Genomic DNA, 16,447 nt, shown 5'->3' with positions numbered 1-16,447 from the left:
GAAATATCATCGAGGAGAATGATCAATCGTGCGATATCTACCTTTGGCTATAACGGGCAGCAAGCATGGGTCGAAGACGTGGCGAGGGTGATTGAAAAATGCCAAGAATTTGACGAGCATATCAACGTGTGGTAAGAATAGTCCCAGTGATTCTGCCGTCGGGTTTGGGATCTGGATCGAAAAGTGGCGCTCACATTTTCCAAGGTGCTTGCACATCCCCTCGCAGATTAACTGGCAGAATCGAGACCTGTCCAACAACGAGCTCGTCCACTTTATCCAGAATCGCGCCACCAGCTGCCGCGAATGGATACATCGACCTTTCATCTATTACGTGGTGCATCAATCTCCGGATGACCCCTGGATGCCCCGCGTCATGCCGTTAGCGGAGAAGTGCCTCGAGCTGTCGGTCGAGCTGCTGTTGGACGCTAACCCGCACCATCGCCATCACGGAACCTGGTTCATGGCCAGAGCGGCAATGACCCGTGCTCTCCTGGTCTTGGCTGTGGTCAAGAGCGGTAGGTTCCCCCGACTGCCTGAGCGATGGAAACAGGCGGTCGACACGGCTACATGGGCTTTGCAGCGGTGGCATGGCGAAGCTCCGGATCTGCGTAGGGCTGCATCCGTGCTTGAGAATGTCGTCGGCCAAGTTATCGGACCCGGAGGATGAAGGAGTCCGTGGGGAAAGCTCGATGTGGTCCGACCATTACACCTGTCAGGCATTCCCAGTAAACTATCTGTCAAATGAGCTATCTCTATCCCACGGAAACTGCTTGACCACCCGAACATGTGAAGAACAGATACCGCATCCTTTCGGGTTTCCAGTCCATGGCGAAGAGCGAAGCACGAGGCGAGCAAAGCAAGTTTTGGGCCCTCGTACCTGTGTTGATACCCTGAGACACAGCCAGGCGCTTTGACATTTCGCCGCGAAAGCCTAGGGAATTTCTGTTTCGTCGTCCATGTTTGGCGGCTTACTTGATCAGAATTCTGACGCAGTTGCAATTCTTTGAGTGAATTTACGATTTTCAAGTTTTCCTTCCTTTCGCGAGAATGTAAACCAACAGTTTGAGGACAACGATCATCTCAATGACACTGTTCTAAGCACCTCTATACTCTTTGTGGGCACTATGTTTGTTAGCTTGCATGTTTGTCCATGCGTACATGCTTTTTCAGCCAGCCCAGTGTGATCGGACTGATAGCTTTGCGTAAGCTCAAGGTCGACCGATTCGCTGTGAATACTCTTTCAAAGCTCTGGGTCATTTTTGTAGTTCTCTTGGGCAAACGAACAACGCCAGTAAAAAACTGGAGGTCAAGATTTAATCCAGTCGAAAAGAATGCAAGAACAAACAAGCGCATTGCTTTTGTACATTTCGCTAACCGTACAGCAAAGCCGTTTGTTTGGGTTTCTGATGTAATCAGGCAGTCTCAATCTTTGTGTTAACTCCCCAATTTCTGTGTCTTAGTTGGTAGGCCGCATGCCACTACCTCCCGCCCTTCCCATGTGATCCTCTGAGACCCTCTGCAGAGCTTCCACCCTCCACCACCTAGTCTAGGGGGCCACGTGTGGCTGATGCTTACCGGCGTCATCCATGCAAGTCCCTTGAAACTTGGATCCTCCCCGGGCCCCCTCACCTTGTTCCGGTTGCATCGCACATCCGCACATCGATTAAAGTTCTTGCTTGGTCCAGGCCGAACGGCTGTCTGTCAACCTAGCTTCGTTTCGGCGGCGTCTTGTCGGACGTCTGTTCGCATGGAATCGCTCGGTCAGCTAACCGACATGCTTCGGCAGCTACCGACCTGATGGTTGATCGTTTGAATGCAACCTACCGTATCTACAGTTGCATCCGCGATTCGGGGAAGATTTCCATCAGCTTCTAAAAAAAAATTAAAAAAAAAGGAAGGAAAGAAGGAAGAAAGAAAAAAAACCCCATTTTATAATAGGTAGCAATCTTGATAATTCTGTTTATTCTTACCCTTTGGATCTTGACTAATCTTCGAGTGCATGGCAAGTCTTCCACATCTGGCTGATCCTCTGGCTCATTACTTGGGGAAGGGGCGCCGGAAGCGGCTTTCCAGGTTGCATGTTTTTGAAAGTCTACAAGGGAAATTACAACCAACAACGATGACAACTCAGCCTCTAAATGCCATTTTAGGAGACGCTTTACTACCGAATCCGTGTTCCTAAATTAAGCTCACCAAAAAGTTACAAATCCCATGTAAATTCCAAAATCGAAAAATGGCACAGAACTGAGCAGGTAGGACAATGTCGAGCAGGCCGCGTGACCGAGCGCTGTCAAGCGCCTGTGATGATATGGATAAAGCTCAGCCACACCACTTCGCAAAGTTGGGATGAAGCTATTGTCACGCTGACCTCGTGGGGTCCTTGTTCCAGTCGGCCTACTTCACCCGGACATACTCTCATACAACCACCTTGACCTCCTTCAAGTGCCTTTTCTCTCAAAAAGACTTTCTGCAGCCTTCCCCCCATCCATAACTTTTTCTTTTCTCCTTCTCCATTGATCGTGCACTTTTCTCTGCAGCCACCACTTCATCTACCACTCATAAGCGCAGTCCAACATAGTGCGACCTACTTCACCCCAAATACCCAAATGGTCTAGAATACACCGATTCTAGAGTCACAGTTCAACAACCACTTTCGTTTGGCTTACCATCATGTCATCATCATCAAGATCTTCGAGGTCGTCGAGATGCAGTTGTGATGACTGTGTGGATTACAGGTACGAAAGGACATGTCATGTCGACGGATGCTCCAGAAAACATGCCTTCATACGCATCGATCCAATGCGACCCGATATCAGAATTTATTCGGACTTCTGCGTCGATCGTAAGTTATGACATTTTCCACGCATACGCATCCGTCAAGCTGACCAAGACTACCCAGATACCTGCAAATACTGTGTACTCAGCTCGGAGATGTGCAATCGACCAAAAGATCTCCTGCACCGCTTCTGTTCTGACCGTAATTCCATTCCCTCCCTCCGTTTTCGTAGCTTCTCTAATATTCTGCGCAGATCGGAGATGCGGAGTGGTGGGCTGCGATCGGACCGGAGACTGCCCATCGGGCGTGCCCCTACCGTGGAAATGTCTGGACCGTGAGTTTCGACCGCTCTAAAGTCCGAGTCCATGACGCTGACGTGCAGCACGAACAGACAAATGTTACGTCGAAAACTGTTACAAAACCAGAGATAAGCTATGCGGGTACTGTCCAGACCACCGATGTCGAGTATCGAGCTGTTTCGAGAGACGAGTTGTTGACTCCGAATATTGCGTTGATCACGTTTCGAAGATATGTCGAGAGCTAAAATGCCGGGAACCCGTGCGTGCCAATAATCGCTGCTTGATCCACCAGATATGTACTGTCAAAGACTGCAAGAAATTCAAACTGAAAAAGTCTGATGACAGCCTTTGGGACTTTTGCGAGCATCGTAAGGTGTCCCCAAAGAGTTTCGTGGCATCAGCAACCTGACCGAGAGAATAGACTATGCCAAAAACCAGTGTACATACAAAGGCTGCGACAAACTGTGTCTTTCGGGTTGCCGGTCCTGCGCGATTCATAAATGCACCTACGAAGGCTGTCTGAGCTTCCGCGACAACGAAATCGATGCCGAAAGAGTTTTCTGTCGAGAACATGGATGCGGCGGGGCGAGATGCTACGCAGTGGCTGCCGGTCTCAAAGGGGGTGGGTTTGGCCCCTTTTGTCGCAGACACACCTGCACTATAGCTGGATGCGTTGAGATCGCCGAGCTTGGAGTTCATTGCCATCGACACCGTTGTCACTGGAAGTCTTGCGAAAGACCATGCCTGGCAGGAGGGGAGTACTGTGCGGACCATCAGTGTAGAAGAGCCGGATGTCGTAAGATCGCCAGGCTTCCACTCGGGTATTGCCATGAGCACTGTTGCAAATTTGACAAGTGCCTCAATTACTGCGACGTCACAGCCGATAGAATCTGTTTCGAGCACTCGAGAGAAGACCAGATCCGACGGATCAAGCACTTGGAGGAAAGGCTGCGCGAGAGACAGCATCATCACGGTCATCTTGGCCACCATGATCACCATCCTCACTTTGACGACCTCCAAATTCGCCACGACAAGCTTATCAGAGACTACGATGACTGCCTTAGTAGGTTGAACGAGAGCCGCGACGAGATTCGCATCCTACGTAGCACATGGATATCGGCTGATGACAATCGCATATGGAGGCAAGAAATCGAGGACCGCAACGCACGGTTGCTACTGGACTTGGAGCGAGAGCAGAAGAGAACGGAGCACTGGGAGCGTAAGGCGGTCGAGCTTGGCCGGAGAATCGATGACCTCGAGGTTCTATTAGCAGAAGAGCGGCTAAGACACCCAAAGTCGGATGAATACGTACGACAAATATCAGACCTTGTTCGCAAGGTCGAGATCCTCGAAGAAGAGCTTCGCATTGAGCGCCATAATCACCACCTGCACGACGGACGACAGCACGAGATTGAAAAACTGCTTCGCACCATTGAAGAACTCGAACGGAAGCTCAAAGGAGACAATATTAAGGTGGACGAGCTCATCAAAAAGGTTGATTTGCTGCAGTCAATCCTCGCTGGTGAGAAGGAAAAGAGGGAAATTCTTCTCGAAGAAATTGCTAAGCGAGACGAGTACGAAAGACAGCGGCGAGAAGATCGTCGTCGACCTAGGAGAGGAAGTTGGGAAAGAAGGTCACGCGACTCGCGACCTTGGGGCAGCGTTTTTTGAAGCCCAGGACTTCCAAGCTCAGGCCTTACGTCGCAAGACGAGTTTAGATGTGCTTTGCAGGAACACTGAATTTGTACATAACGATATTCTGAGCGCATAGGTACATACCTCTCGATTAAGGAAGGGACAGCACGGCGCGAATAACGTTAATACTCAGAGGGTTTAGAGTGACACGAGCCGCTCTCTTGTTCCCAGTACCGGCGACTGGTACATGTATCATAGGCGTTGGGTTGCACTTGAAAAGACAGAGAGTCGATACCCCAGAAATTTGTCAAAAGGGCGATGGCAGACTATAGCCTGTAGGATCAGTGTTGAATAATTACTAAGTGTATTAGTATTATGATCGGCTACCAGAGGTATCCAAATCTATGTTGTTTTCTCAAAACGCCTCCGTTCACAGCATGAGAGAAATGCGCTACGTTGAGGATTTTCTGAAACAGTTGAAGCATAAGTATTCAAACGTTGATTAACTGGCGAATTCGGCTGTTAGTTCAAGCATCAGTGTTTACTTCTGTTGGAGACCGCAAGGGCTTCTTCATGCATGGTCTATCGTTGCTGACGCCTCAACGATTTCCTTAAGATATTGGTTTAGAAGAGTCCGACAGTGTGACAGTTACTAAATTCTAGACGTTTGTTCTGCCTTCATGTCCTTTAAGGGCCGTTTCATAGAGGCTGCAAAGAAAACATTGAAAGTGTAAATGAATATCTCCTTTTACTCAACAAAGTCTAGTCCTAAGCCAGAAACAAAAGAGACAGTAAATGCTGTTCTCAGATGTACACAATGATCAAAGTATACCTTTGTCAGTTCAACTAGGATTGAACGAACAGTTGACCTGCTGGAGCAAATCATTGACATATAAAGCCATGGAGATCGTCTTCATTCCCCGGCATTCCAAACCAAACCAGATCATCCAGCTTATAAAGACCAATTACAGCTTACAGTTCTACTTTCAGAATCTGCATCGAAGAAATCTTACAAGTATCCCTTCACAACCGATAAAAGCTCCCATGTGTCAGACGCCACGATATTTGCACGTCTGCCCGTGCTCTAACCCAACCTGCCCTCGCCGAGACAATGATCCCATTACGGCAGGACTACTCTGCCCTGGTAAAGGGCATGTTATAGAAATTGAAGTCCAGCCACAGACCTGGGACTACTGCGACAAGTGGTTCTACGAGCAGCCGTACGAGGTTGTACTTAACGCTTTCATTGATCCCAAAGATTTCTGCCCATATTTCAGGTGGATTGACATGAAGCAGACTGAGCCAATATGTTATTATTGTCTCCAAGAGACGGCTCGAACCAAGACCGAAAAACTGGCCGAGTTGCGTGGCCGTTGGAAGGATCCGCGGGTTGCGGTACCTTACGAGTTCATGCCGTCGCATCTGAAAAATGTGGATGCCCAGCGTGTCCAAGCTCAAGGTCAATATGCTAACCTCGCTAACTCCGGAAACCAATTTGCACACGCAAGCACATACAATGGCTGCACTAGGGGCATTACCACCAATAATCACACTGGAAATGCGCCTGCAACTCAGGATTATAGCCAATTCCTATCTGGCTTTTCAGAAGCTTCAACCGAGCCTGAAACTCGCGAAAGTCTGATGGAGAGAATAAGGTATCTCAACGAACAGATAGGAAGCCTGGAGGCCCTCCAAGAAAGACCAAACCCTCCAGCGAAGAACCCAATGAGAACCTTTGGTGTCACAAATTCAAGCAACCCTTACGGCCGCGTAGTTAAGACAGGTAAGCCCGCAATCATGGTCGACAACTCGGTTCCTCGCACCACACCATACGGTGCCATTGGCTCAGAACGAGCGGCAGCGCGTTCGAGCAACAGCACTAGTAGTTCCGACGCCCCTCCAAGTGGCTCGATGAGTGCTAGAAGATTCGAACGATCAACTGATCCTACTGAACGTGATCAAAAGATTTCGGCACTGGTGAACGAGGCCAACTGGATGAGGGGAACAACAATTACGCCGGCAAACCCTTTTGGTTATTCCCAGAACTTTGTGCAGAACACAGGGTCTGGAAGCTTTCATGTTAGACCCCCTCATCCCTATGGTGCCATCGGGCAGGAGATCGGTGATCTAAAGCGGTTGGATCACACCAATGAAGCTGAACATGATTTCGTTCCGGCTTCGAATGCCTTTGGCGTCATTGGACAGCGAAGACACCCTTTGGGACAGGGCGGCGGCTCTAGTAGTGGATACAAACAGTCAGGAACTTCGCGCAGGTGATGACGAAGCAACAAGAGGATAGGACTGTAAGGATAAGATATGATTTGAGGAGTTAGCTGGCCTAGCTTACACGTTATATCCTTGGAGAACTTTCTTCTTGTTAGGTTCAATGATAGAGATAGTTATCGTTTTCGGGTTCATTATTTGCAAAATACGTTGGGAGGATCAAGTTGAAACTCGCTTGTTGAATCATTATTGACAAAAGCATTGAATGGGAGTGATGAATTTGGTTCGAAGTGCTTTCTAGGGTTGTAAATCAGTTGGATTTGAAGAAGGCAGGTATGATGAAGTGGTTCGGAGTCAGGTTGGCTATCATCTACATATGGCAAGACAGATGTCCACGTGCTCAATCATTTCAAACCACAGATAAACCATACTTTCTGTGTCTATTGTTCAGGTTTCCGATTAAACTGCAGAATTACTTGTGACAATTGCAAGGACAATGCAGAGTTGAGGTAAAAGTCGTTGCTCAAGCGCGTTGTACACAGCCCAATCAAAACTCTGGGAATAAATGAAAAGTGGACTTATTGAACACGTAAAGTTACGACAGAACGATCAAGTTCGTCCGTTATCCCATCATAAACTGTGTTGACTGGAACCAATCTAAAAGTACTTGTCAAGAATGCGCCCCGCAGGTAATTCGAAAGACAAAGCAGCGACTACCATGCATGGCCAAGCCATGCATGGTTGCCCGCTTTCTTAGGCAGTTATCCACTTGCACTGAACTACCCATGCAATCTCCTGATATCTCCCCCCACTTGGTTCAAGCAAGGGACTAAACGGGCAACTTATTCGCTTACTGAACCCGGAGCAGCCAACAACACTGGTCTTGGCAAGGGGGGGCTGCGAAATCCTTCAAAATAAGCCCAGTTCCTCGGCCTAACATTGGACAAATTTTGCTCATCCTCGCTGAATTCCATCATCTTCTTGTCTTGTCCTTGACCGAATAAACAAGTCATTTGCGCCACGTGCCACTCGACTAGAAGTCAATCGGTCGTATCAGGACAACAAGATTGCGACCTCTACTCGAGGTCAGTCGAAGCGCCATCTGAAAAGATGGCGTCGTTGCTCAGGCTTCCCCTCGAGATCACAGACCAAATCCTCTCTGAACTTACAGGCCCCGACCCAGAGCCATGTAATTTCCTCTCAGAGAACAGTTCGGAACTGTTTGTAAGCGAGCGTATGAACTTGGGGCTTACGGCGCTGAGAAACCTCTGTCGAACATGTCATCAACTACGAGTATCAGCTGAAGCGCGACTTTATCAGTCTGTCTACATTCCCCGAGCGAGCTTTTCACAGCTTCTATCACTTCTCAGGGGCTGGAGATCTCGGCCCCATTGTGTAGCGTGTACGCGACGGCTTGTGATCAAGGCACAACAGCGCCCAAATCAAACAGCCCTCGAGACTGTTACTGACCAAGACATCACATTCGTTTCGAATCTAGTCGAAAAGATGGGGCTCCAACTTCGAAACGACTGGCACGAGTTCCCATGGCGCGTGGATGTTCTCATAGAACTGGCCATGTTTGTGGCGCAATACGCTCGATGCATGGATATATCTTTCATGGCGAAGAGGGGAATATATCGGGGTTCTTTTGATTGGCTCCTCGAAGACGACAACCCCGGTTTGATTCGTTTCGATCATCTTCAACATCTCAGGCTCTTCCAACCGGGAAGGCTCACAATGGACGAGATTCAGCCCGTCATCGACCGCGCGCCAAATCTAGAAAGTCTCCAACTGGATACTGTTCAGTTCACCAATCAAAAGAATAGGCTACCAGCAAGCCTCACAGGCCTCTATTTGAGTAGCTGTTCGATAACTCCAAGGATTTTCGAGACACTGACTGTGGATATGCACAAACTGTGTCACCTCAGATACGACTTTTCGGGCCCTCGAGAACTAGGATCGACGATGAAAGCCATCGCAAAGCACAAACAGACATTGAAGAGCCTTCTGGTGTACTTTCATCTGGACTCGGAACTCGGAATTGATATACCCCTATATGCGTTCGAAAAGCTTGAGTCGCTCACCACAGACCTACAGAGCTTTGGCTTTGGGGGTGGCTCGCAGCTTATGGGCCTATTCCCAACCTCTTTGCGAGAGCTAAGGGTGATCCCATTCGGCGGGCTTCCTAAGCAACAACTAAGATTGTTTGCTGCAGAGTTGAGAGCACGAGAGCAACAATCGTGCACAGACCTGACCGTCTACATAGACGGTCAAAACGAGAAGTTTGATCATCACTGTGTCCTCAATTCATTCGCCGAGTTAGACGTGGCAGGGTGAAGGTCGACTGTGGCAGCAAGGATGAGGGGCTCCAGCCTTGCTTAGAAGTAATTAACTGCATCATAGTTGAGAGTTGTTTTTGTCTGCCACGGTCAACATTTTCTCCCTTTAGTTTCTTTATGATCATTGATGTTGAGCAGTTCGGCACCTTAACTAAAGGCATTTCATCAGATTTGGATTCTCAAAAAATCCTAGTCGCAATATGCAGAAACGATGTGCAGATTACAAAACCCGTTTCGTAGGCTTCAAAACTAGATTATAGTCACGTTGATTTCTTTTTTGGAGTCTTAAAACCCGCAATAATTCATCATTCCAGTAACGAAGGAAAATCTATTCGTAGCTCACTCCACGATAACCGCGCTCCAAATGCGATGATTAGTCATCATCGATAGTGGCGGCGGCTCGAAAAGTATTGCGTCAAAACATGGTTGGTTTCTTATCAATCCCAAAACACAAACCACAAGAACGCACTCGATCGCGGAACCTTGCCGTCCGCTACAGAAATGGAGAACGAAAGTAGCCCATATGCTGCTGCGAACTCGTCGAGCTCCTCGCGCAAGCCGCGAAAGGCCGGCATCGGGGCCTTGCTTGCGCTCGTGCTCCTCGTCAACCTGGCTGCCAGCCTGTACCAGCTCCCCCTGAGCAGGGTCATCGAGCGCCGCCTCTGTCGTGAGCACTATTTGGTCACTGACCCATCAGTCGTTGACCGAGATGGCAACGTCGAAGAGCGCCTATGCAAGGTTGACGGCGTCCAACAGGGTCTAGCTTGGATACAGGGAACCATGGAGACTGCATGGATTGTGGGTGGTGAGCAAGGACTCACACTGCCCGGCATGCGCTTTGCAACTGACTGTCTGCAGATTTCGTCATGACCATTCCCTTGGGCTTCCTAGCCGAACGCTATGGGCGGCGCACCATCCTCTGTGTCAACCTTGTCCCCCGCATCGTCATGTCGGCGTGGGCCGTCATCGTGGGTTATTTCGAGCAGACCTTACCCACGAAGGCCATTGTGGCATCACCCTTTCTGTCTGTACTGGGCGGCGACTGCGTTTTCAACTCAATAACATACGCGATTGCATCTGGCATGACTGATGATCACGTCCAGCGGTGAGTTAGACCTGAGGGGTTCGAAGCCTCCTTTAGTTTCCCTTGAAGCGTGCTTATACTGACCTGGCCGTCAAGTGCTACATATTTTGGCTGGATGAGCTCCGTCTCCTATGTAGTCAATTTGATGGGCCCGGCCCTGGCATCAGCCTCCATGAGTTTACTACTTTGGCTGCCGTTTTGGATCGGCATTTCCCTGCTTCTCTTGGCCTCACCCACCATATCCCTCATGGACAACTCATCGGAAAACAAGTCTCGCTCTTCCACATCTCGCGATACGGATGATCAAGCACGGCCCCTGCTATCGTCCCCTGTACTGAAAGCCCGAGATGCCGACGCATCGTTACTAGGGTCAATCGTCCAGCGGTTCGGTGTCTTGCGGTCCATCATCGCGAGTCACCCACGCAACATGACCCTCCTTCTTATCAGCTTCGTCCTCACGTCTCTCGCCAGCTCAGATACCAAGTTGCTGGTCCAGTACATCTCAAAGAGGTACGGTTGGACGTTTGCTTCAACAGGGTATCTTCTATCTGCCAAAGCTGTGGTCAACTTCACATTGCTTACGGTCATCATTCCTGCAATCCTGCGCTCGAGCCAAAGGAAGTCGCGTCATATCCCGCCCGAATTGGCAAGCCACCGCATGAATATGTACTACGCAAAGATCTGTTTGGTCGTCTCCATCTTTGGTGCGTTGGCTATAGCCCTGGCCACGCAGATCTGGGTATTGGTGCCGTCGTTGTTTCTCTACGCCCTCGGCTCCGCCCTTCCGGTATTTACACTCTCGCTGCTCAAATCGCCTTCCATCGCTCCCAAACGGAACGAGCAAATGTTAGATATGGTCGATCCCGACTCCCACATATTTTCCATTGTCATGATGGTCAAGACGTCTGGATCACTCTTGGGTGCGCCTCTGATGATGGTCCTTTGGGTTCGAGGCATCTCACTAGGGGCGCTGCACTAGGGATACCATACTTTGTGTCTGCTAGCTGTTACTTTGCCGCTCTTGCTGTACTCTCAAGCATTTCTGTCACTTAGACTTGGCGTCTCTCGAAATCATCTTCAAGCCTCATCTTAAGCTAGAACAATGGTCAAAAAGTGACCAATGCCCTTCGCCGACTTGAGTTCTCCCCAGCATTCTTGTGATGCTGGGGGGCTTGGGCGGAAACCCTGGCTTAGAATCGATCAGCACCCATTTCTGATTACACAGGCGACGTAGTCCTCGCGGGAGTAAAGCTTGGCGCCGCGACGGCGCTAATGGACGACGCGTGGTGGGGTCCCACCATTATCGACCCCGTCACTAGGAAGCCCTACCTCGCGCTCGTGGAACGCGCGCGGCCGCACTACATCATCGTCGATGCCAAGGGGAAACGGTTCAACAACAAGGCAGCACCGTACACGGACGCGGTCCAGGTCCATTATGAGCAAAACAAGTTCGTCGAGTTGATACCCACTTGGTTGGTTATGGATGCCAGCCATCGGAACAGGTACTTGCTCGGCACGCAGCTGTTTGCGAGGATACAGGCATCATGGGGCGGACGTACCTGAGGGCTGGATCGATTCTGGCCCCTGCGATGACGCACGGATTTCTTGCCGTCAACTCCATTGCGAAAGATATGTAACCAGTTGCTGTGAATATACCAACCTCAGGTTGACGAAAGACTTCATATAAATATAGTGGATAAACGACTATTACGCTGAGACGCGAACGACACTCAAGACATCATGAGCGTGGCCTGCCTGCCCATGTACTAAACTAAGAACAGAGTGGACATGGATGGAAACCCGATCGTGCAATACAATAACTGACTCCCAACTCCCGATCTTCTCAAAGGCAAGGTCTAGTCTCGCTCGCAAACCTCACTCGCGATCTAAAAGCTTGCATACAACTCGCCAATCCGCAAGCTTGGAGTGGACACTCCAAGCTCACAACGCCTCAAATCCTTATGAAATCTCGGTCTGCGCAGTCTCTACTCTACCATTTACTGTCATGTACATCGTCAGTTTGTTTGCTCTAGATGCCTCTAGCAGAGCTCTCTGTTTGATTCTAATGGTGTCGGCTCGGGTGTGGCAATCACCTCCGGTGTGGAGGCTCCCGAGTCCATCTTATCGTACTCGGAGGAGTCGACGGTCTTGTCTGTGTTGGAGCTTCTTTCTGAATCGACGCTCCCTTCCGACTTGGAGTCTTCGTTAACCTCCTTTGTCGCATCTTCAATTTCCCTCTTATCGCAGTCCTTCACGTCCTTCTGAGCTTCGGCGACGGCATCAGGCGTAGCCTTGTCTTGCACCTTTGAAAACTCGGCCTTGGTGTCTTCAACCATGGTGTCGGCCTCTACTTTCTCACGCTCTCCGCCAGCGTTGACCTGGGCATTGTCAAGGTCAGCCTCGCCCTTCTTGCCCATACCACCCTCGAGGAGCTCGCCACCTTCCATGACAACACGGACCTCGAGGTCCTCATCCATGGAGTAGACGCGAACACCGACAATGCAGATGGCGTTCCAAGGATCGGGCAGCCCCTCCTCTTCGGACTCGTAACGTTCCTCGCGGGTCTTGGGCGGTCCTGCAGGAGCAAGGCGTGGCTTTCTGACCATGTCGTCGTCGCTGTACAGCTCCTCCCAGTCTTCGATTGGCGAGTCTGACGAATCCCCATCCGAGTCGTAGGCCTTCTGGGCTGGTGGTGGAGCTGGTGCAGGCTTGGCCACGGGCTTCTGGCTTGCCTCATCCTTCGTAGGCTCATCCTTGGACTCGGCCTTGGACTCGATCTTGGACTCGGCCTTGGAATCGTCCTCAGCGACGTCCTTGGGCTTGTCGTCGGAGGCGGGCTTATCTTTTGCCCCCTCGCTTGACTGTTCACTTTGTTCCGAGGAGGCAGTCTCAGTCTGGTCAGGCGTGCCCTCCTTGAGCTCTGCCTTGACAGCATCGGTCTGGACGGCTTGATCCTTGGGTTTCTCTGCCTCCATCTTCTTGATCTCCTCTTCCTCCTTCTTCGTGGCTTCTGCGGCTATCTTGGCTTGCTCTTCGGCCTTCTTCTTGGCCTCTTCCTCTGCCTTGGCCTTTCGGCGATCCCGCTTCTCGTTGTTCTTCTTGGTTTGCTTCTTGGTGATCTCGCGGTTCAGATGACGCCTCTCCCAGAGCTTGCGACGCTCCTTTTGACGCGACTCTGACGCTCGCTGCTGGTCCTTGACTTTGCGTAAGCGAGCAACCTCTTCGAGGTGCGCAGTGCCCTTGCTGTGAGCTAGGTCGTATGCAGAGCCGACTTGGACCAGCTTGTCATTTTCAACTCGCTTTCGGCATTCACGCTTGACGACGTCTTCAACAGAGGGCAAGCTGGTGTCCCTCTCGCCGGTTACGCTCATGAAGATGCTGTACTCTCCAGCGGGCATGTCGGGCAGTTCAATGGAGACGGATCGATCCATGAGGTAGTTTCCGTGGGAGCGAACGATGTAGTCCTCGGCACCAGGGCGGCCACGCTCATGAATGCGGAAGTGGATGCGGTAAACATATTGACCTTGGAGCCCCTTGAAGTATCTGGTGTCAAGCTGAGAAAGAACCAGACAAAGTGGCCCGTCCTTGGACAGCTTAATCTGGAACTTTTCATTGAACTGCGACTTCCAGGGCACTTCAACGCCGATCCAGCGCTGGGCGCATCGCCAGGCGTGGTCTCGAAACAGCCTGGTTCGGTCGATGTGCTGATACTTGCGGAGGAAATCATCGTAGTTGATCCAGAAAACGGAGTCGTTGCCGAAGTGGTGGCCGAGCTCCTCCTGGACTTCCATGGTCCATTCCTTGGACCCGTCGGACCAGGCGCCCTCCCACACGCCTTTGCGAATCTTTCCCCAGGGGTTTCGGAGCTTAATAAGGCGCTCTCCCGACTTGAGTGTCCTGGCTTCCATGATAACGTATGCGTGGCCCTCCGAGATGCCATCTCTTTCGCCGTAGCCTCCGTCTAGAAGGCCGGTGGAACAGCCAAAGAGGAACTCCTCATTAACCTTGGCGAGCTCATTCTCCCAGAAGCCATCGGTGTCAAGGATGTCAGAGGTGAGCAGCTCCGTGGTGACACCGCCCGAGAGGTCTTCCAACCCCTCGCCGATCCAGCCACCAGCAAGAGAGGCATAATCGCCGTGAGCTTTAGCGTAGGCCTTCTCGAGCAATGGGACCCACGTCTCGTTCTGATCCTTGCACTGGGCAAAGAAGAGTGCCTTGGAGCCGGTCTGATACGTCTTGCGGTAAACTCGCTCTACATCCTCGCGATCGATCTGCTGGAGCAGATCTCTCTGCATGCTAGGCGAATCCCAACAAGGGGATTTGAGATAGAGCTTATCATCAATGATGGAGTAAATCCATTCACCATCACGGTAGAAAACGAAGCCGTAAATGCCAATGCGTGTGTCGTACTCGACACAAATACGCTCGATGCCACCCTCGACATTAGCGAGAGCAGTCAAAGTGGCCATCAGCCAGCAGTCTCCCAGGCTTCCCTGTTTGACATCACCGCCGTTAACATTCTTCATGAAAGTGGGCTTCTCAAAGATCTCGTGAACACGCTTGACCGCCTTGGGCACCGAGGCGCTCGGGTTGGAAAGGGTCGATCTAGAGAGCTGCCACTTTGTGTGGCCAAGGGTGTTGAGGCAATGGCCCTTTTCCCACTTCAGATCCCAATCCTGTGAACAAGTAGTTAGCTCACTGAGCATGAAGCTTTTAATTATCGCGGGTACACTTACTAAATCCCAGCCAGGGTCTCGGTATCGCATGTTGACTCTCCGGCATTCCTGGATAATCTTCTTGACTTTGCGGCGGCATTCTTCAACAGCTCGATCGTATCCGGCGGTCAACAGCTCATTAGGTTTGTCGGAGCTCGCTGGTGGCAGAACGGGGTCGAAAGGAAGCACGGCTAGCGCCTTGTTGAACTTTTTGTTCTGGAACTTCTTCCAGATATGGTTGATGGACGGCTGAGGAGGTGCCTTCTTCTTTTTCTTCTTCTTCTGGTCGTTGTTGTTGTTCGATGCCGGGACCGGGCGAGGGCGACGAGGGTCGTCGGACTCTTCTGAGGAGCTGTAACCGTGCATGCTGGCGGTGGGAAGAGTACGGGAGCTCGAAATGCGGGTTGGGGAGTTCAATGGGTCACGTCGGTCGAGAAGAAGGGTCGACAGAGAGCAGCAGGAGATGGACAGTAATTATCTAAAACTGCCAGCTTGCAGAAAGGGTCCTGCAGTCACTGTCGTACGCGGGTCAGTTACGGCAAGATGGGACGAAAAGAGGCGGACTAACGGGGTGGCACGGACAGGCGATTCAGGCGGAATGGAACAAGGAGGAAGGGATGTAAAGGGTAGTTTTTGAAGGAAGAGTAGAACACGAGTCGTGAACGATTGAGGTTTGGGGTTATAAGGGGGACCACCCGAAAATGGAGGGGAGGACAGAATGCCGACGGGCTCACCTGCTGGAGCGTAAGCCTCGGAGTGCTGGGATCCTCGACGAGCGAGTCACAGCCTCGCGGGATAGATTGGACGATCGGGGAACAAGCATGAGTCGAGACCAGGGTGGCCGGGGTCCGTAGTGAATGGCGCACCACAGGGAGATGGAGGGCGGACATTTTCCATTCACCGCAACAAGGCGGCAAAGGCGTCGAGTCGGAAGCCAAGGAGTTACGTCCATTGTGGCCATTGGTGTTTCCGGGGGAGGTTGGCGGCATCAGGGCCCCCGGCTGACAATAACGGTTTGCCTGTCGTGGCAGACATGAATGCCGTCGTGCTTCTGCTGCTTCTTGTTCCCCCGGGTCCCCCCAGAGTCACTCGACATGCCCGTCCACGAAGCCTCTTGGCTGCCAATGCGAGCCGAAGGAGGTCAAGGAGCGGACCCTGAGGCGTGTCAAGGGTGTCTCTCTTGGCGTTGAAGCCGGCCGGTCTCCAGGGTCCAGAAAGTGGCTCTTGGGGCGGAAGTCAGGGTCTCGTTCGGTCTGACGGGCGGAAAATGGAAAATAGGCAGAGAAGAAGATGGGTGGATGTCTTGGGTTGGACAAAGCGAGCAAGGCGCCGCACGGCTGGTTTCTGGACAAGATTCGGAGGTTGCGAGACCTGCC

General features: G+C 51.2%; 7 protein-coding genes across 7 annotated transcripts; 6 read left to right on the top strand and 1 right to left on the bottom strand.

The window, feature by feature from the left end:
- Nucleotides 1-373: 373 nt before the first annotated feature.
- Nucleotides 374-667, top strand: ColSpa_07753 (uncharacterized protein; the record flags this gene model as incomplete). The annotated part of the gene is made up of 1 exon (XM_049273965.1): nt 374-667. The coding sequence occupies one exon, from the start codon at nt 374-376 to the stop codon at nt 665-667; it is 294 nt and encodes a 97-aa protein (XP_049129922.1).
- A 2,109-nt stretch (nt 668-2,776) lies between these two features.
- On the top strand, nt 2,777-3,320 carry ColSpa_07752 (uncharacterized protein; the record flags this gene model as incomplete). The annotated part of the gene is made up of 2 exons (XM_049273964.1): nt 2,777-2,842; nt 3,030-3,320. The coding sequence occupies 2 exons, from the start codon at nt 2,777-2,779 to the stop codon at nt 3,318-3,320; spliced, it is 357 nt and encodes a 118-aa protein (XP_049129921.1).
- Nucleotides 3,321-3,646: 326 nt separating this feature from the next.
- On the top strand, nt 3,647-4,746 carry ColSpa_07751 (uncharacterized protein; the record flags this gene model as incomplete). Its single annotated transcript, XM_049273963.1, has 3 exons — nt 3,647-3,697; nt 3,740-3,871; nt 3,931-4,746. The coding sequence occupies 3 exons, from the start codon at nt 3,647-3,649 to the stop codon at nt 4,744-4,746; spliced, it is 999 nt and encodes a 332-aa protein (XP_049129920.1).
- A 5,027-nt stretch (nt 4,747-9,773) lies between these two features.
- ColSpa_07750 (uncharacterized protein) lies at nt 9,774-10,381 on the top strand (the record flags this gene model as incomplete). Its single annotated transcript, XM_049273962.1, has 2 exons — nt 9,774-10,077; nt 10,131-10,381. 2 exons carry the CDS (start codon nt 9,774-9,776, stop codon nt 10,379-10,381), a joined length of 555 nt encoding a protein of 184 aa, XP_049129919.1.
- Nucleotides 10,382-10,783: 402 nt separating this feature from the next.
- On the top strand, nt 10,784-11,335 carry ColSpa_07749 (MFS efflux pump atnC; the record flags this gene model as incomplete). Its single annotated transcript, XM_049273961.1, has 1 exon — nt 10,784-11,335. The coding sequence occupies one exon, from the start codon at nt 10,784-10,786 to the stop codon at nt 11,333-11,335; it is 552 nt and encodes a 183-aa protein (XP_049129918.1).
- A 293-nt stretch (nt 11,336-11,628) lies between these two features.
- ColSpa_07748 (3-ketosteroid 1-dehydrogenase helE) lies at nt 11,629-11,919 on the top strand (the record flags this gene model as incomplete). The annotated part of the gene is made up of 1 exon (XM_049273960.1): nt 11,629-11,919. One exon carries the CDS (start codon nt 11,629-11,631, stop codon nt 11,917-11,919), a length of 291 nt encoding a protein of 96 aa, XP_049129917.1.
- Nucleotides 11,920-12,395: 476 nt separating this feature from the next.
- Nucleotides 12,396-15,437, bottom strand: ColSpa_07747 (calpain-9; the record flags this gene model as incomplete). Its single annotated transcript, XM_049273959.1, has 3 exons — nt 12,396-13,034; nt 13,287-15,032; nt 15,093-15,437. 3 exons carry the CDS (start codon nt 15,435-15,437, stop codon nt 12,396-12,398), a joined length of 2,730 nt encoding a protein of 909 aa, XP_049129916.1.
- Between the last annotated feature and the right edge of the window lie 1,010 nt (nt 15,438-16,447).

Source organism: Colletotrichum spaethianum, assembly GCF_022836535.1.
Source record: "Colletotrichum spaethianum MAFF 239500 DNA, contig20, whole genome shotgun sequence".
Classification (NCBI taxonomy): Eukaryota; Fungi; Ascomycota; class Sordariomycetes; order Glomerellales; family Glomerellaceae; genus Colletotrichum; species Colletotrichum spaethianum.
The sequence above is the reverse complement of the archived record's forward strand: the minus strand, read 5'-3'. Positions and strand labels throughout refer to the sequence as shown.